Here is a 20,328-nt window from a genome sequence, read left to right as displayed (position 1 = left end):
AGAATGGAGCCTTGCGGAACTCCGCACGTCATATTTGTACGCTCAGATGCATAATTACCTATTGACACAAAGTAATCCATATTCTTTAGGTAGGATTCAAACCAGTTTAGTACTAAGCCAGAAAATCCTACCCAGTTTTCCAATTGGTCTAGTGATATGTCATGGTCGACCGTGTCAAATGCAGCACTGAGATCAAGTAATACTAAGATTGAAATTTTGCCATTATCTGCGTTAAGGTGGATGTCATTAAAGACTTTGACAAGAGCCGTTTCAGTGCTGTGGTGTGGTCGGAAACCCGACTGAAAGGTATCAAAACTGTTGCTTAGTGACATGAAATGGTTGAGTTGTTGAAAGACTACTTTTTCAAGGATTTTACTTAAAAACGGAAGGTTTGATATTGGCCTATAGTTGCTCATTAGTGACTTGTCTAGGTTGTTCTTTTTTAAAAGTGGCTTGATTACTGCAGTTTTCAGGGCCTGTGGAAAGATACCTGAAAGAAGAGATGTGTTCACAATCTGTAAAAGATCAGAAGTCAAACAATTGGAAACATTTTTGAAAAGTCCTGTTGGTAGAATATCAAGGCAACAGGTCGAGGTTTTCAGATGTTGAATAATATCCTCCAGGTTTGTATGGTTGATCGTGTGAAATTCTGTCATATTGGAACTAGTTTTGCTTGAACACTGTGATAACACATATCCTGAACTTGATATGGATCAGAGACATGATGCTCCAGGTGAGTTAGTTCACCAGAGACATGATGCTCCAGGTGAGTTAGCCCATCAGAGACCATTCTCCAGGTGAGTTAGTTCACCAGAGACATGATGCTCCAGGTGAGTTAGCCCATCAGAGACCATTTTCCAGGTGAGGACAGGCAACCAATCGTCTGTCCCAACCCCCGACCAATCGGCCGTTGTCTTGTTGTGGCCATAGTGGAATTCAGTACACTAAACTGCACGCAACCATCAATACTGCAAGTGCACGCTGTATGTCACTCATAGAAGAGTATGATATATCCTATATGTAAAACCCTCTCTAATCAGCGGGGGGGGGGGGGGGGGGGGGGGGGGGGGGGGGGCTCTTTAATTCAGAGGCATTAAGTTAAGTAGTCCACCTAAGAATAATTTATAGTAAAATATTGTTTTTTGAAATGACTTGCAGTAATCCTTGTGTTAGCTTCTAAAGTCTGCTTGGATTCCTCCCTCTCCATGAAGGACCAGGGGACGCTGAGGGCTGGGAGACAGGGAGAAAATCAGATATCACAATGTCTTTAACCAAATAACTCGATATCGATGCCGCAATGATATTGTAGTGTTGACTAATGGTGTTATCACAAAATATTGACACAATGAGATTTTTGATAAATAATCATCAGTAATGTGGATATAATGACTAAGTGGGTAAAGGTAAACAATAGAAGAGTTACAACAGTCTGGTGAGTTCAGGAAATGACATCACTTTACTGTAATGCAGTCACCTATATTTTGATATTACGATATCCCAAATCTAAGACGAGGCTGATATCAGGATATGGATATAATATCGATATATTGCCCAGCTCTTTCCTGGACATAGAGTCAGGGAAACGGCATCTAGAGGAAAAAAAGGAAAATCAGACGAGGAGCGCCCGGGGAGCTCAGCTGGTTGAGCGTGCGCCCCATGTACCGAGGCAGCGACTCATATCCTGAAATAAAATATATACAGTATATACTTCTGTTGCCTGAATAAATAACTAAAAGGCAAACCCTTTTAGCAGTTTTCCTAAATGTTATATCTAAAACTAATTATTACTAAAATATTAAAACAGCCAACTTTGTAAGCCTTTTAATATGACCACGACGTTGGTTATGGTACCAGCTGATTTGTGTTGGTGTGTAAAATTAATTTAGGATTATCATGATCTAAATTATGTCCATCTTGTTTTGTGTTCCTACACATTTGACATATTGAGACTTCAGCTGTAAAATGATATAAGGGTATTATTATTATGATTATTCATATGGGTTGACACGGAGCCATGCTTTGACGTCCTTGCAGCTGGAGCTGGAGAAAAGCCTGCTGTCGGACCACGAGCTGCGGCTGCTGGAGGACGCTGAGACGATGAGCCGGAAGCAGGCGGACGACTACGACTCGGATGAAGAGGACGAGCGGGGGGACCAGGAGATCGTGTTGGCCCAGGACCTGGAAGACTCCTGGGAGCAGAAGCTGAAGAGCTTCCAGCCAGCGCGGAGGCTCACGGGTCAGTAAATGGACAACATGTTTGACCAGAAAATACACAATATGAAAATCTCCTTTAATCTTACCAGTGTGGCTGATGAAATAGATGATAGTATGTATATAGTGAGTAAAGTGTTCAGCCTCTTGTCTTGCTCCGATGATTAAGTGAAACAGAATGGAAAAGAAGTTCAGATAATCTGAATGCACATCTGGGTTGAAAGTAAATTACCAGAGAGGAGAGCGGTTTAATATTACTCTAATATAGTTTAGGATTCTAATGCTTTTTTCCTGACATTCAGGAAGTCTTTTATCTTTAGCGTTTTGTTCCCGGTGACATGAACCGTTTTCTCTCCAGTCACCGAGAGACGTAGCTGTAGCGTGACGCTCCTGTCTCTTGGTTAGCGGATGTAGATAAGGACCTGACCTCGGTGGAGCGCTGCCTGGCCGACTCGCTGCTCCTCCTGGCCGAGCAGCAGGTCGGGGGGGAGAAGCTGTGGCTGCTGCCCCAGGCTCAGTGGACGGAAGGAGAAACGCTGCGGCAGACGGCCCAGAAAGCCCTCGCTTCCCTGCCAGGTAACCTGGACCCCAGTTTTTAAAGGCTGATCCAATTCATGTTTGAAGGAAGCCGTGATATGTTGGGCTGATATTCAGTCCACTGTTTATCCCTCAAAATTAGTATTTAGTATAATAAGCGGTTAAATGTTTTCCCTCAAAGTCTGATTAATCACGGGTCACTGAAACGTCACTGAAGCCACTTCCAGCTGAATGATTAATGCAGCTCATGGAGACCTGTCATTAACTATCCATCCATCCATTAACTATGAAATATATTCAATCTGTTCAGTATATTACTATATAAAATATTAGACATGGACTGGTTGATATGGTCCCCATATCAGGGGACCAACTGGTCCCCATGTGCAGGGTTTTTATCTTTCTAATTGTTCTGATTCTGTGACTGTGACTTTTTATATTACTGGGAAAAACAAAGTAGAAGTCTTTAAATCCGAGACGCAGGGACTTCATTCCTTTAACATGGATTAATCAGCAAACTTTATATCCATTATCCATGTGCATTATGATAGCAATACATAACTTCACAATTTTTGCATCTTTTTAGGAGAATGTCGACTGTACATTAAAAATAGGGAAGAAAACGGCAACAAAATAGTGAGAGAGAGGACAATGTGTTAACATGAGTTATAATGTATTTTAATTAACCTCAAAGTCATTGCTTACGGCAGGATGTAAGGTACATATCCTAAATATCAGCATACTACTGTCAGCACGCTCCATTTCCTGCGTTATTAAAGTATGTACGTCCTAATCTCTTTAGCTGGTACGACCCGGGTTTATCCTCCCGATCATTGAAGTTTTAATGGGATCTTTTCTCAAATAGCTGTGCAGTACTTGCGGTAATCAGCCTTATTCACCACAACAAGAGGATCAACTCATCATTTCTATACGCAGCATTTTCCCAATCATATTCCACAAGTTGGTTCCACGTAGACCTCCTCTGATGTCAGCTGTAGGTTGAGCTCATGGATCTGCAACACGTCGCTGTCGGCCAGAAACCTTGTATCTCCATATTTTTGTCTGTTTGTGGGTTTCTACAAATATTCAAACCGTGGCGGTGTGTGAGGTAAATAGCTCAAGGGAATGTTTTCTATTTACCCTTCAACGGTTAAGGACATACGAGGATTCGGCCCGACAGCGACTCAGCAACGGACCAAAAGGATAAGTGGGGTCAGAGCTGTTCCAGTGACCCTGGGATGACCCCTGACACGAGAGCTGTAAAACTCTGTTCTTTTTCTCTCTCTCCTCCAATAGAAATCTTGAAGCATTTAAATAACGGTGCTCAGTGACTGAGCATGTTAAACAGTTTCACAACACTGCTCATGAACTATTAATGTGCCAACTCCATCAATCACTCCCCATTAAGACTTTCCACTCGACATTACCCTGTGCCTTTTGTTGGAGGGTTTTATTTAAAGTGCCTCACAGAAGCAAGTGAAGTCAATCCATTTTGAATACAGCCGGACTCAGTGGGGACTCCCTCTCTTCACACGGCCGTGCTGGTCTGCCTGTTGAGCCAGCTGGGGGCATGTGATTTAGACGACATGAGATTTGATTAAAACTTAATTCAGAGTGTTGTTGTCACAGCGGAGAATGAGAAAGAGAGCATTAAGGTAATACAACACTTAATTAAAATACAGCAGAAGCTAAATAAAGCTGCAGCATCTGCATAAAACTTGAACATCTGCACTTGAGCTCACCTTTGGTTTCCATGTGAACCAACCGGCCCTGTTCTCTGTCTCAGCAGCTGCTTTCAAGGCGACTTTCCTCGGCAACGCCCCCTGCGGAGTGTACAAGTACAAACTGCCCAAAGCCGCTCGGACGGAGAGCTCGGCGGGAACAAAGGTGTTCTTCTTCAAAGCCGTTCTGTCAGACGCCGGCCCCCCCGCAGCCCCGAACGCTCCTTTTCTGTGGGTGAAGAAAAGTGAACTGCAGCATTACCTGAAACCAGCATACATGATGAAGGTTGACCGCTTCCTCCTCGACCTGTGACCCCGAAACACAGAGCAGGGACACTGACGTACCCAGAAAGCTTATGTCTTGTATCCCAAAATGTTGTTTTCATTCAATATGTCTTATATAAATAAATAGTTTTTTTCGCACACCGTATGGGTTTTAAGTTAATAAAACCGTCAGATTTAACCTGCACCCTGAGCCAGATGACATCCAGGCCGTTTGTGTACAACTTTATCAAAATGATCTTAAAATGAGTCTAAAGCTAGGATTTATGAGTCAAAATGTTCTCAGTAAGACAGCTTGAGATGTTCAGTCAGATTGTTAAATACGTCACGCACTGAGTCGGCCAATAGCGAGCTTTAAAAGGCAGCGAACTGCTTCACAGCGTCATCTCGCCTTGTTGTGATTAAAACTACCCATCATGCATTGTGTCACATATCATCTGCAATACACTGAAACATGCGAGAAGATTTTTCATGATATATGCAGTGATAGAAACAATGTCCATATCTACTAAAACTACTCAGTCATCTTAAATGATTTAACGAAGGATATAGTAACATCTGTTGTTAATTTGTGTACTAATTATTTTTTTTAAACATTTTATTATTGAGACATTTGTGGTGACTGTGAACAGAGTCACACTTATTCAGAAGGACTGTGCATACCAGGACGTATTCCATGAAAAATGATCATCTGCTTAAACAACCATATCAACTGAAATATTTTTTTAAAGAACTGCAGCAGTTAATGAGTACACACTGAGCACTGAAAACTAAAGTGGTGTTGCTGCAGTGCACACTTAAACCTGAACTGTGTGGGCCTGGCAGGCCTGCGGGGGGAAGAGGGGGGGGGGGGGGGGGGTGGACGACTGTCGAGCTCCAGCGTCCTGCACATTCTCCCAGTCTAACAGTAGATGGCAGTATTTGCACACCAGTCACACAGGAGCAGAGTGAGAAGCTGTGTAATTACGCCTGTGCGTGACCTCAGAGGGGAACTGCAGAGAGAGCTTTTCTGATCAACTTGGCTTCCTCTTACTCATACTGAAAATATCCATCATAGCAGGCAAATGTTCCTGGAATAGCTACGATAATTCATCTTAGGTAAGAGCATTCTGATGTTCCCAACCCAGCGTCTGCTATCAGCCTGTTCCTTCTATTTGTATCGGCCGGGAAAGGGAGTTATTAATGTTGTAGACATTGGCGTTAGATTTTTCCATCTTTATTTTTAGGGTTTGTTGAAAGCCCGTGGCCCGGGTTGTGAGATTGGCTGAGTGCTACGCAGTTCTGCTCCGTCAGCTGAGATATGAAGGTCACGCAGAGCTAATAAATGCCATTCCTAACTGATGGAGGATTTGGTTTGCACACAGAACCAGAGCTTACTGTTCTGCAGGCTGACGGTGAGCTCTTGCCGCCCTCCGTCCGGTTCTGGTACCTGATGCCAAATCAAGGTGCAATCACAGGTACAAAAAGAGCAACATCTACTACATTCATCTCCAAGGGGAGTGTGATAAAAGCGTGAAAGGGCCTGAGAGGATAGAGAAATGGTCTTGGATCAGAGGGCTGCCAGTCTGAATCCTGAGACCACCAGGGAGTTGTAAGTAATGACTGTCTCTCCACACATGGACACCCATGGAAAACCAGTCAAGGTACCCTTGAGCATGGCACTTAATCCAAACTTGCTGTTGTTGACCTACTCAGTGGAAAACAACAGAGGACTGTTGATTGGAATGGGGCCAAATAGCTGTGTAAATGCAAGATAGATAAATGTTAAAGGGACAGTTCACCAATTCTGCAGGTCAAAAATCCATTTAATAGGGTGAGCTACTTTGACTGGGAAACTAGTTATAAATAGTTTTATTGGTTTGGTTTATGAATGCTTTTCCCCATGTCTAAGGCCAACATCAGATGTCATATCCCACCAGAAGGTACAGACCCAATGCCAAAACACCTGAGCAGGCTGTGACAGGCAGAGGTAAAGTATCACAGCTTCACTTCTGTTAAGTATCTCACCTCCTCTTCCTGCCAGAGTCTGGCCCCACACTCTACCACTTCATCCAATTAGATAGCACATGATAGCACCAGGATAAGAAATGTCAAAAGAGAAAGGTCTTGCAGTTTTTTTGCCCCTGAAAAGGGTAAAAAACAGGCAGTAAATGCCGAGAACGAGGCTTTGAGGTGGCCGATGGCCTCGTTTCAAACCGTGCTGCAGGAAACATGTTGGATGTTCCCACCCTGCTACACCGTCCTGTCCACACCGGCCTCGTTCTCGCTGGGGGATTTCAAACAGGTTTTAAAGCAGCTGCTGAATTTCTTTTAACCTTATTCTTGTGATCCTTTGAAGTTTAACGCATTGAGTGAGGCACTGCCAGGCGGAGGGGCTCAGCTCCATTAGGATGTCCTGTGCTGATAAAAGTACCCTCACTTATGGCACCACCGGGCACTGTGAGGGGTACCAGGCTTCACCAGTGTACCTCCTCTTCAGTGACACTGTTGGTGGATGCAATTGTTAATTATATACACATATTGCATAACAATTCTTATATAAATATCTATGCAGATATACTGCACAGCTAACATGTGCACAGTTAGGCAGCGGTTTTGGCAGCCTGGTTCCAGAAGACAGCAACCAGCTAGTAAACAGGCCAGCCCTGTTTGGAGTCAACGTTTAGTGAGAATGAAAGACTGCCCCACACGCCCTCCCCATCCACGGGGTTACACAATGCAACTTTTTTCAACATTGTATGCAAGTCTACGAGATTTTCTGGCAGTGATGTCGTCCAAAGCAGCTTACCAAACCGAGTGATAAAGAAGCTTATTAAGACTCTTTATGTAAAACACAGAAACATGCAGGTATAGTAATGCGGTTCAGAGCAAGTCTTTGGGATCCCGATCAAGCTGGACCACCTTAAACACCTTAAACAGCACTCTCCTTAGTTCAACTCTCCCAGCATGCAATGCTACCAGCACTATATTTCTTACCCTTAATCATTCAGTGACAGGCAGCTAAGCATGCACACTTTCAGCCCCATCCTGCATCACACAGCTGCACACACTGAAACCGGAGTCTACCAAGGGAGTTTTGTCGTTTTGTTAACCACCGTTCATTTGCATTCACTTCCCAGTGGTTTTACTTCCTAAGCACCCACTATTACGTTAGACTCAGCCTTATTGTCCTATCACACTGAAGTCCAGCTACCTTACTATCTTACCAGCCAGTGTAAACACTAAAAGTTTATATAGAGATATATAAAGATAAAGTATCGTTAAGAAGTACACGATGTACCCCTGCACAGCCAGTTTACACTAGCAACCACACTGCAAACGATTCCTATCTAAAACAAGCACGCCAGTCTGCTATCGACAGCAAAATGCTAGAATCAAAAAAAAAGAGTCAAACAAAAGGTTCTGTTAGAGCGCTCAAAGCTATCGCAAAAAACAATCGCTGGCCTTTATACAAGGAAAAAGATATATAATAAACATTTAGAAACTCAAATTTAACAGCTCTACATAGCAGTGTTTGAAAATAGATATTTTGATTCAACACAATTTAAAATTTAAAGTCTCTACATTTTTATTTGTTATAACATTAAATATTCATGGCTTAGTAAATCAAAGTTAGGAAGTAAACAACAACAGACTAAGCTATTATTGATTTAAAGTTTCACACTCATAAACTCATCTAATCTAATTGATTTAAACTGTGTGGTTTGATTAAAAGTTGCAAAAGAATCACCTGACCTCTGCTGTGATGGTAACGGACTTCATGATATGCAAGATATTCTAGATTTTTGGAATCACCGTTGTGTTTTTGTTGCACTGACAACCAAACCCAAAACGTCTTCTCTAGTAGCCAATTTTACAACCTAAGAACAACATTTGTACCCTGAGAGCCCAGGGTGTAACTTTGGGTTCAACACTGGTTTAAGTAAAGAACTTAACCCAGTATCTGTAAATCTAAACCCAGTACGTTCATAAGAGAGTCCTGGCATCCGGTTACCCTCGAGGTCGTTCAGGCTTCCTGTCTCCGCTTTGTCGCGCGCCCCTGAGAAAAATAGAGTGGTCCACGTCCTCTGGACGCACACTCAAAGACCGGGTGCGCCCCCGAGATCTACGTCATTTTGACGTCACGTTGGTGCGCTCAAGCTTGGATGCGTTGACTTTAGATCGGCCTCTAAAAGACAGGGTTTGGTAAGATCTCATAACTTATACAAAGAGTCAGGTCTTCATGTCTAATGATTTATGTCGATCATTGTTGCGTTTGGTTTCATATTTAATCACAACAACACCGAGTTGTAGCAGGGTTCAAATAACCATCTATGTGTTGATGCCTCTGCAGCATGCCAGTGACGTTCTGCGACCACGTTCAGAAACTACGATCTAGCCTCGACCGAGGCTGACGCCACAGCACTCTTATGATGCAGTGCTCCGTAGAGACAACATTTTCAGGATAATATCAGTGATAAATGTGAGTTTTTGTGAGACCATCAAGTGCATATTCTTTGAAAGGTTAAGCTTAATGTTGAAAAATATACATTTTTGAATTTATGTGTGAATGTGAACTTATGAGAGGTAGATCTGTATGCAACAGAGTTACTGTATTGTGATGTGGTCTCTTTAGTTGAAGCAACGCATTAAATCTTCAAACTAAATGTTTCATAATTCCCTTTTGGCTGTTCCTGTTTTGTGTAAGTCCGACTCGAGTGAATCTGCATGTATTAGGAGAGAGGGAGAGAGTGTGTGTGATGTTGTTGGGATGGAACAGTTGGAGATGGCAGACGCTCCTCCTGCTTCCTCCTGTCCCAATCTCCACTCTGCAGGAGGAAGCTTCAGTCCTCCACACCTCCATCTATCCTTCCTTCTCGCCTTCCTCCTTCCCATCCCTTCTTCCATCCCTCCATCCGTCTCTTCATTCTTATTCTGAATATATCATAGAATGTTGGATGTTTCTTTTGTCTTGCATCTCCTCTTATGTCATTTTATATTTTATATTATATAATGTAAAAATGGATGGTTGAGTATGTGTGTAATGTCATTTTTCATATTTTCATTTTTCTATTTATTTATTTATTTATTTATTTATTGATTCTTATTTCTTCTCCCTTTCTCTTCAAATACTCATCTAACCCATCCTCCCGTTCTTCCCTCTCTGCCTCACTCCCTCTAACACACACACACACACACACACACACACACACACACACACACACACACAGATCCTTTCATACTGTGTCTGGCACACAGACCTCCGGCGGGCAGGGTGAGTCCCCCCCCCCTCTGACTGACTGGATCTGCCACCTCCTTCGTATCCTTCCCCCGTTTCCCTGGGAGCTGTCAATCCATAACAGACTGTTGAGTGGGGGGGGGGGGGTTGGGGGTGTGGGCAGATGACAAATGTGGGGGATGGGGGCGGGCTGGGTAAAAAGAGAGTGTGAATGGACAGCAGGAGGGTTAAGGTCACATCTTACTGTGTGGTAAGATGGCACCGAGTCAGGACGGCCGACCCCTTCACTGACCTCAACTTCCTCCATTACTGTCAAACCCCCACAGAACTCGTCTGATTGGCTGCTGGGGTTGGCAGTTCACCACCAACAGGAAGTGGACTGGAGCATCAACACCGCTCCAGGTCACGGGTAGCATATGGAAGGGAAGGCTGGAACAAGTTCACTGGTTCAGTACTGAGTCCAGTTTAGAGAGGAGACCGATGGGTTGGATGTTAACGTGATCAAAGTGCTGCAAACAACCACTGACCCCAAATCAAATGAAACCAATCAGATGAGTGGCCTTTAAATAAATGACATAATTATACATATAAAAAGGAAACCTTCACATGCAGTGTGTTCAGGGAATGGTGGTGAATGGTGAAGAATATGTTGGCAGCAGCCAGTGAAGGGGCGAGTCCCCTTCCAAAGACCTTTCTGATGACGATCAACGGTCCCTGAGGGATTCTGAATGCTTCTGCTTTGGCAGCAGCTCCTGTCCCACGTCCCCAGGGATCGGAGGGACAACAGCTGCTGCAGCAGGACCAAACATCTGGCGGAAAGGTAGGGAAGTCAAAGTCTTGTCCGGAAGGTTGTTTAGTAGGGACGGAGGCACTGAGAATCATGGAAGATGGCACTGTCATCGTTAACAGAGACTCCAAACAGCACAGAGGAGTCATCTGGAACTTTCCTTCAAAGTGCCGCTGAACATCGCTGCAATGCTAAAAGACACAGTGGTGTTGATAGGAAGGCCTGAGGGACCATGTTAGCATGTGTGGCTTACTGCACGCATGATGGCAGCCAATGTAGTAGACCTTTCCTTTTACTGCCTGCCTCTTGAACTACTCCAACTTCTTACCTGTGAGATATTGGAACCTGTCGAGAACTTCATGTATTTAAGCTCTGTAGGTTGCTTCCACCTTTAAAGTCACAGCTGAGTCAATAAGGCCAAGTGAGGTCATCATTGTCATGAGAAGTAGCGTGTGATTTGTTGTGAATAAAACGTGATGGCATGAGCGAGGACTTTAATAAAGTTATTACCAATATGACACCACATAAACAAAAAGCCTCACCCTACAAAAACCCTCACCCTATAAGCATAATGGCTATATAGAAATTAAAAGCAAACACAAATTTGCTAGTGTGCTACACAACAATGGAAATTAAGTTAAAACACAATAGAATTCGGTATGTTATGTCTTTTTTTCAATTTTTAGGCCTTTACTGTATTTCCATAGGACAGATGAAGACATGAAAGGGGGGGGGGGGTTACATGCAGCAAGGGGCCACAGGTCAGAGTTGAACCCACGGGTGCTGTGTTGTAAACCTCTATATATGTGCGCCGGTTCTGCCAACTGAGCTCACCTGGCCACCATCCCGTCTATATAACATGAGAATAGTTAAAGAGAGCGATCAACACTCCGAAACCAATATAAATTTAATTTAATTTAATATTGTTTGCCATTTGCCAATGATGTTTTTCTTCCCTTACTGTGTGTGTGTGTGTGTGTGATGACCTCTCTCAGTCTGCATACAAATGAGAAGAATGCTTGCCAATTTTACCATCCCTGCATAAAAAGATCCAAATCAGAGGAACTTTTATTCCCAACATCAGTCTGCAGAAACAACCCCGATTTGTCCCAGGCCAAGTGTTACGTTCACTAAGATTGGGCAATTGATTCATTTTTAGGTTACCACAAAGGAACCAGTTCTAAAGGAATAACTTAAACTAACCATTGTATGTGCAGCCTGATTAGGTGGAATAGGCTGTTTCAAACAGATGTGTTTTGAGTTGTGACTTGAAATGGGGGAATGAATCAATGTTTCTGAGTTGGGGGGGGGGGGGGGGGGGGGGGGGGGGGGGGGGGGGGGGGGGGGGGGGGGGGGGGGGGGGGGGGGGGGGTAGTGAGTTCCAGAGACGTGGAGCAGATTGGGTGAATGCTCTGCCCCCCCATGGTGGTGAGATGAGGTTTATGGAGGAAGAGGATCTGAGGGAGCGGGAGGGAGTGGGACGCTGGAGACGATCAAACCAAATATGGGGGGGGTGTGTGTTTGTGTGTGTGTGTTTGGCAGTGAACGATCAGTCAGAGCCGAAGACAGTGTAGCGCAGATGTCATGTGAATGTAGCCTGCAGCAGAGTTTGCAGTTTTGTGCACTGTATCAGAAAGTTGTAGCAGGAAAAGTTCAAACTTTCCATCGTGAGGTTGAACGTGACCCAGCAGAAGAACCGCAGCCATACATGCTGGTCTGACGGCCTGGGTAAGGAGGCCATCAGCTGTTTTTACCAGGTGTTTAACAAAGAGAGGTACCTTTTAGAGACTTGTTGAGACCCTACGAGTTTACACAGATTCATTTGAACTTATTTTATGAGTAACAGTCTATTTTACATCTCAGTTATAATTTGAAGTGTTATTGGACTTTTTTATTTATTTACCAACTCAGCAGAAGTTGATATGCTCCGAGGTGAAGCAACCCATGCGGGATGTAAGCAGGCAGAAAACAGCCTGGCTACGAAAAAGATCAACTCCAGGCGTTTACCCCGCCGTTGATAGTGATTTCATATCCACTTTCTGGCGATGTCAGTGTCTTTTAACTTTCATCCCATCATGCACTCTGCATTGTTATAGCTAGTCAATGCTCTTCCAGCCATTTTTATTTCATCTGCCCTTGTCAGTACTTACCTCTCTTCACTCTGATGGAAAAGTTCCACAGCAGGTTGCTGAGCATACTTTCTTAACAGAATCCCTTTTCAAATTAAATTTAAATGACCCCTCAGCTCATAAGCAGAGGATCTCCTGGCAACTTAATTCATAATTCAATGCTGAGCCAGGGCCTTGAGGGCCATAATGATGGCCTAAATGGAAAGGAGATGCTACTAAATGGGCTGTTTGTTTGCACCTAAACCTCTTTACGGGCCACAAGTCCACAGCTCAGCACTGTGTTGGTGAGGAGGAGAGGGGCTGATGCTAAGATGACGTGGAAGGCTGGACACAGTTTGCTGACCAGCTGCTACAAGCATTCAGGCGGTAGCACTAGTTGAAATTAATATTTCTTTTCCACAATTGGTTTTCATGACTTATATTTGAAACCTTACTGCTGAAGACTAACGACCCTCTGACAAGTAAGTTTAATTGTTTAATATACCCAAAGGTACATGGTATTTATAGATTCAAGAGATTACTGTACACACATGCTGTAAGGAAGTAATATAGAAATTACTAATACAATTCTGTAAATATTAGACAAGTTACAATCTCAGTTAAAAAAACGTTTTAACCCGACATTAAGTGGTGTTTTGTTTCTTTAAGAATTCATGATGGAAAACCAAAAAGCAGTAGTTTTAGCAGTCTGTGGTCATCAGTGGTTCTCTCTCTGCACTGTATTTTTATACCTTTTTGTTACCTGCTGAAAACTGCTGCTGGAAATTTCAATTTCCTTGCGGGAGTCGTCCCAAAAGGATTAATGAAGAGAGTGTGGGTAACTAAACAACTGGAGCCCACTGCTTTGGAGAGAGTAACCATGGTAATGCTAATACCATTTGAAATTATCAATCAGTACAAAAAAGATGTAACGTTGTTTGATAGAGAAATACAAGTCAGGATGCAATTTATATTTTATTCAAAGTAAGATTACATTTGGAATGTTCTATTTGACTTCTTTTGACCTAATGTTGTTTTACATTTTAATTTAGGCCTACCTCTCTTTGTGAAAGAACAGGCGAAGGCAAGAGGCTGAAATCTGTGGGGGGGATGTCACCTTACTTATTCCAGTAAAAAACAAGAGAGATCTGGCTGCTGCTCAGGAAGAACATCACCAGGCAGTATTAAAGCTGGAGACAGACTGAAGCAACACAAGGTCATCTCACTTGACAAAAGGATCATGCACCCGGTGTGTAGAGACTATGAAGCAGGCCTTGAATCCAATGCAGGAATGCACTGATTCCCTCTGGTGACTCATACCTAAGAGTGTTCTACCTTACACGTCACCATTAGACTTTGGTGTTTTTTTGTCGTAATTAGTAGATCAATACTTGATTTAGACGTTTTGTGAGGTCCCAGTGACATTGACCTTTGACCACCACATTGTGAGCAGTTCATTCTTAAGTCCAAGAGGTCATTTTTTCTACATTTAAACCACTTTGGGCTTTGCAGGAATAGCCAGTGAAAGGCAAGAATTGCCCTCCTTCTGCCCTGTTGTTCCTTGTTAAAATAACACACCTCATACTATGTAGGTTTTTCTGCAAGATAAATTTTTTATTATTTATAAAAACAAACCTGTTGATAGAAACCATAGTCATCATTGCAACACACTGCCAAGAAAAAAGGTAGACTCAGTAACTTGCACTGGGACTAACTGGGACGTTGCCTCTCATATCTCATATCCTGAACACTCTATCCATTGCAGAAAGTGTAAGTCATAAGATCTAATATTATCTCAATATGAATGTATGTTGTGATTTAATGGTAATAGTGATTGTCGAATTGTGATTGCGTTGGATAACAAATGACCTGGGTGTACTAGATGCAATGACAGAAAAGTTGGTGTTATGTTAGTTAGTATTAAGGCACAGGCGTATGATGTTCTCCTGCCAATAGGGGTGTCAGCTCAAATTTTGAGAACTTGTATACACTGTAAAAATGCAGATGTATCCACTCTTGAGCTCCAATCCAGTTCTTCATTCATGACTGCAGACATCCACAGAACTAATCACTGGGCCAAATATGAATAAGAGGCATTGCCCTTTGGTTTTCTCCAGGGTTCATCGGAGCATCTTTTATGAACTTTTAAGAAGCTTTTTCTATGAAACTGTAGTGATTACCCCAGTACCTAAGAATTAAAGTATGGTACTCCATAATGGTTATTTGCAGATGTTAATTAAGGAAAACATGCTTTAAATGTAATTTAAATTAAGTATTTTATTGGACGTGTCAGCCTAAGCTCCTCAGACAGGTTGTTCTGAAGTTGAGGAGTCCAACAGCGTGTGGAGCCAGTACAGGGAAGCCCAACACACAGCTACAGAGAGCTGCTGTTCCCTGAGGGCAGGTGCTTTTAAAGAGCCCCGGCCACCAATGTGCTGCTGTGCCATTACCTGCTTTAACAGCAGTGATTCGTTGGTGATTCTCTCTGGCACTCTGTGATGTAGGTTTGGGAGTGAGCTCTATTAAAAAGTCATTAAAGCTAGTGGGTTTTACCCTCTTGGCAAAAGGCGCCTCTGAAAATTACGCCATCCATCATAATTACACCAACTGGACACTGCTTCACGGAGACCAAGGGACACAGACCCCCTTATGACCTCACTGAACCAGACTGAGAGCATACGGAGAAGGGCAGGAAGGAATGGAGAAAGAGATGGAGAAAGACAACTAAGAGAAAAAGAAGGAGGGAAGCAAACTTCCAGTGGAATATTAGGTGGATAGAGAAAGTAACAGGTGGAGGACAAAGAGGAGGAAGGTTTCAGGAAGTGGAAGAAAAAGGAAAGAAGGAGTGAAGGAAGAACACATGTCTAATCACAGAGGCTGCTGTCATAAAACATGGTAAAAAGATATAAAAACACATTTCCTCAGGATCTTACTGTGGGCTCTGTTTCTGTGAACCAGTGGATGCTCAGGGTGTGGCGGCTCAGTTTTAATCATTTTGAGGCCAGAGGCAAACAGCACAGCTGGAAATTAGGTTGGATATAGAGGAATACATTATCTGTGCGTCTGGCTTCAGTCACGACCAATCAGATAAGCACTTTCCTTCCTTTTATAGTTATAAAATGTTGTGATGTAATAGGACAGAGCATCACAAAAGCCTCTCTTGAACTAATGTCCTTGTGTAGGAGGTGCAGAATTGCAACAAGTGAATATATGGTACCTTAAATGAACTATTTAGGGCTGTTGATTGTATTTGTTGCCGTGGCCGTAGGGGAACAGTTGCCTAGCGGAGGAAATTATATTAGACAAAGAGACAATCAAAGTTTGGCAGCAAGTGGCAGTGTTAGCCCACACTATTGACTCCAGACCATCCCAGTGCACATTGTTTAGAGAAAATAGAAACGACCTTGATGACCTGTCAGTCCATTATGGGGCTAACACAGACAAACACACATACATATTCAAATCCAGGGGAGAAGTACATCGTCTTCTCTTGAGTTGGATTTTTATTTATCTAAATCCAGTATCCAGGGCTTCGTTGAATCTACTTTATTTGCAAGTAACTAAAGTTTACAGTCACTTATAAAAGTATTCTAAGCGTCACAGCCTAAAGATCCTTCCTGGCATTTTGTTAGACAATACTAAAATACTAAATATACTAAACAATACTACCTATTTTTACCTGTTAAACACAAGATATTAAAGGAAGAAGGACCATTCTCAGTGTAGGTGAAGTGAGGCCTTTAAATGTTCACATCACACTTGTGTAAATTGCATACTGGACCATGATTGACTTCTAAACCAGCTGTGATGTCTTAAAACAACCCACCTACTGCGTGCACCGAGGCTACAATAGCCACCAAGCTAATGTATCCCATTGTTCCCATTTACATATTATTTGTGTACATTATGTGCTAAATACAGGGGAGGCAGGGAATCATGGGCAATCTGACAGGTGACGTGACGTGCGGCTGCAACACTGTGAAACTGGTCTCACGCACATACCCGCGCGCTGCCAGGGTTAAATTGTCTTAAAATGTTCTCAGCGCAAATCGACAGACGAGAGATTGGTGCTAGCAGTTTGTGAGTATGGCTAAAATCAACGTGAGCCAGAGAGAGCAGAGCTCCCGTGGAGAGAGGACTGGCTCCCATGAAAGCAACAAAGTCTAAAATCTGAACGTGTCTGCCAAATGTGGCATTGTGATTTAATCTTAAATGCTCATTATCCATCCATGTGCGGTCTCTTGCCATTAAAGACGTTAAATTAAAATATAAATTACAGGTTACTATGGGACATAAAGCTGAGCCTACCCTACGCTCATGAACGAAGCATGACTGCACTTCACCCACACACCACTAGGCTCTGTGAGAAAACTGTTTACAGTCAATATGACAGAACTCCCAAGTCCGAAGAAGTCCCCCTGCTTTCAGCTGAGTGGGGTTTTAAAACAAAAACCACCAACTCATCTTGAATATGAATATCATGTCAGTTATGCCACCATGCTACTACAACCAGTCATCACCAATACTTGCTGACATGAAATTATTTCATTTATTAATACTTGCAAACCCATTTAATCTTGTAAATGAGTAGCAGCCTACTGTAATGAATTCAACAACCTTTAATAGTAATTCATTGTGTTCTTGATATCATCATCATCATGTCCTTTAGTATTCAGAGAGCCTGCTTTATTTTTTTGGGTTGATGTGTGCAGGCAGATGTCTGCCAGAATTTTTCCTGTGTGTGCTTGGACTAATCTAACTCCTCCATCTCTCTGTGCTCCGGAGGCTCTGAGCCTGGCAGCGCTGCCAACAGGCTGGAGAGAACATCAGCCCGGAGACACAGGAACACGCAGTGAGAGGGACTGGGGTTATTAATGATGACCGCTGGAGCTCGCTAGAATGACATAACAGGGAAACAAATAGCGTGTGAAATGCACACCTGTCCTACTGAGTCTCGGAGGAGGGGTGATGGGGAATTCTATGAAGATGGACGAGGAGGTGCAGGGAACTGTAGTGAAGGAGGACAAGGTGGTGGTGCAGGGAAGGAGAAGAAGGTTGTAGAGGCCAAAGGAGGAGGAGGAGGAATATAAGGAGGTGAACACTGTGGAAAAAAAACACTTGAAGAGCTGAAGGGAGGAAAACAGTGCAGGAGGTCCTGGTAGTCTCTGTAGAGGAGGATGGGGTGTAGAACACTACAGAGAAAGAAGAGGGGGAGGAACAGAATACAGAAGAAAGAGGAGGTGCATAATACGGTTGCAGAGAAGGAGTAGGCGGAGGAAGAGAAAGCTGCAGCGGAGGCTCAGTTCAGCAGTTTTTGAGTCTGAAATAGTTGTGTGTGCTTGGTCTGACAGAAAGAATGGGGAAAAGAGACAAAGAGAACGAAGAGAGAGAGAGGGAGAGAGATGCTAACCCATGTTTCTATTACTATGTGGTGTCAGTGGTCAGTGTGTGAGGTTTCCTGTTGCTTAGTTACTGTATTGCAACAGCAGCGTCAGTGTCTGTGTTTGTATGTGTCATCCTCCCAGTGGTGGGTGTCTGCACGAATCTCCCACTTCTGCTGCCTTGAAACTATACGGCTGTTGACAAGAATCAGTCTTCTGACAGAGAACCCCCCCCCCCCGGGCCGTCCGTATAGGAGCCTTGACCACCTTTCTACATCTTCTGCTCCAGACTGCCGGGTCTGTAGAGGGAATAGCAGTGCCCAGCTGGTGTTGAGGAGCCAACATGCTCCCTGGATGAGGGGTGTGCATTGGCCCAGGTACCCTGTCATAACCCCGCCTATCAATCATTATTGGCTGACAGGCCCTGCCATGGCTCCCACCCTAAGGACACGCGAATCTCCCTATTCCTCCACTTCAGGATGATGGATGAGGAAGGAGCGCTGGGCTGGGGCTCTATGGAGTGTAAAGTTTGGGGGGGGTTCCAAAGGAATAAATTGAATCTTATTGTAAGTCTTGAAGTATATTTGTATTTTTTACTTAAAATAAATGAAAAAGCCTTGGAGTGTGATGATTCCATTTCCCTCCAGGGTACATGATCCCATTTCAATAATGTTTTGAAATTGAGTGACATTGAAATTCTACACAATTGTCTACTGACCCCAACTTTTCTTGATATTACCGAGTGAGCTGGAAAGAAGAAAAATCATCACACCCCATGTTAGGGTCAGGTTTTGTCACTGTCTTGAAATATCAAATAAGAGGAAACAATATGAGATGAAATGACTTCTTCAGTTGGACAACTTGTGCATCATGAGGCTCAGTAAGTGGGGATAAGAGAGGAGAAAGGAGGAGAAAGTGTGTGTTATGGAATGTCTCGGAAAATGTGTCTACTCCAACAAAGCAGTTGTAATCAATCCACCATCATGCACTGCTTCTTGTATATCTTTGTTTATTTTTATACGAGTTGTTTTCATGGATCCATCCATCTGCTCACACATCTATATCTATCTATCTATCTATCTATCTATCTATCTATCTATCTATCTATCTATCTATCTATCTATCTATCTATCTATCTATCTATCTATCTATCTATGTCACCCATGTTACTTGTTTTTCCATGCATAATCTCACTTGGCCAACACTGGTCAGGTGATCTGTTTCCTTGAGGATCACAGGTGTGAGGGGGCGTGGCCTGGGGAACAAGGGGAAGAGAATTGTTTGTGGAGTTGGATTAACCAGGCAGCCTTCCGTCGAGAAGGAAAAAAAGCATTCAGCTCCTTTTTATGTGTATACATGTCCATCTGAAGTGAAGAAAGAAAATCAGTGTGACTGTTGGACCGCAACCGTGGAGCAGAGGACCAGAAATGAAGCCAAGGTCGGATCACCTTTTCCCAATTCTACTTTTGGGTGAGTTTGATTCTTTTGGGCTGGATTATGCAGTCGTGTCAAGGAGGACCTTGCTTGAGTTGGGGGGGCGGTTTTCTTACAGTTGTCTTTCCATTGGTTTGGCTCATTTCTTGAAACTGAAATGACATTCTCAAAACACCATGGACAAACCACTTGGCAAAAATTCAAACAGAATTGAATTTCTCGTTCATTTCATCAAATTGCAAATGTCTTAGTACATATCTCAATGTCTCAGTACATCTTTTGTAAATGATTAAGTACAGGTAGCCTACATTTTGCACACTTTCCAAGTGAATAGATCTTGTTGATCTAAACTGATGTGGGTTCTCAGTCTAACGATTTTTCTCTCCAAAACGTGTCAGCGTAATTTCATTGTAAGTCATTACATGCACAATAGTCTGTTCAGTTGTCAAAATTACTCAAGAGCATAATACCATGAATACCATATATGAATCTCTTGGAACATTTGATAACTTGATTGATTAGTGCCTCCCATTTAAATCCATCTAATACTTTAGGTTTTACTGTAACAGTTCAGACTTCAGTAAGTCTAGTCATTGATGATTTCCCCCCTCTCCTTTCTGTCAAATACCCCCTGTTGTACCTCTGCAGG

General features: G+C 43.1%; 2 protein-coding genes across 4 annotated transcripts in view; both read left to right on the top strand.

Moving 5' to 3' along the window:
• Nucleotides 1–4,837, top strand: part of mrpl46 (mitochondrial ribosomal protein L46) — a 5,436-nt gene extending 599 nt beyond the window's left edge. The window contains exons 2-5 of one of the 3 annotated variants that reach the window (XM_034872204.1): nucleotides 714–733; nucleotides 2,035–2,236; nucleotides 2,617–2,787; nucleotides 4,535–4,837. In XM_034872204.1, coding sequence (XP_034728095.1) covers nucleotides 714–733; nucleotides 2,035–2,236; nucleotides 2,617–2,787; nucleotides 4,535–4,782 — 641 coding nt within the window. In that variant the 3' untranslated portion in view covers nucleotides 4,783–4,837. The remainder of the gene's footprint in view (nucleotides 1–713; nucleotides 734–2,034; nucleotides 2,237–2,616; nucleotides 2,788–4,534) is intronic. The other 2 variants (XM_034872211.1, XM_034872198.1) reach the window with 2 other exon arrangements.
• The window catches only part of pdpr (pyruvate dehydrogenase phosphatase regulatory subunit), a 25,120-nt gene extending 20,102 nt beyond the window's left edge, over nucleotides 1–5,018 (top strand). The window contains exon 19 of the mRNA XM_034872189.1: nucleotides 5,009–5,018. The gene's annotated coding sequence lies outside the window, so the exon portion shown is untranslated. The remainder of the gene's footprint in view (nucleotides 1–5,008) is intronic.
• Nucleotides 5,019–20,328: the final 15,310 nt, after the last annotated feature.

This window comes from Etheostoma cragini, chromosome 1 (genome assembly GCF_013103735.1).
Source record: "Etheostoma cragini isolate CJK2018 chromosome 1, CSU_Ecrag_1.0, whole genome shotgun sequence".
NCBI lineage: Eukaryota > Metazoa > Chordata > Actinopteri > Perciformes > Percidae > Etheostoma > Etheostoma cragini.
Note: the sequence above shows the minus strand (reverse complement) of the source record. Positions and strands in the feature narration are given on the sequence as shown.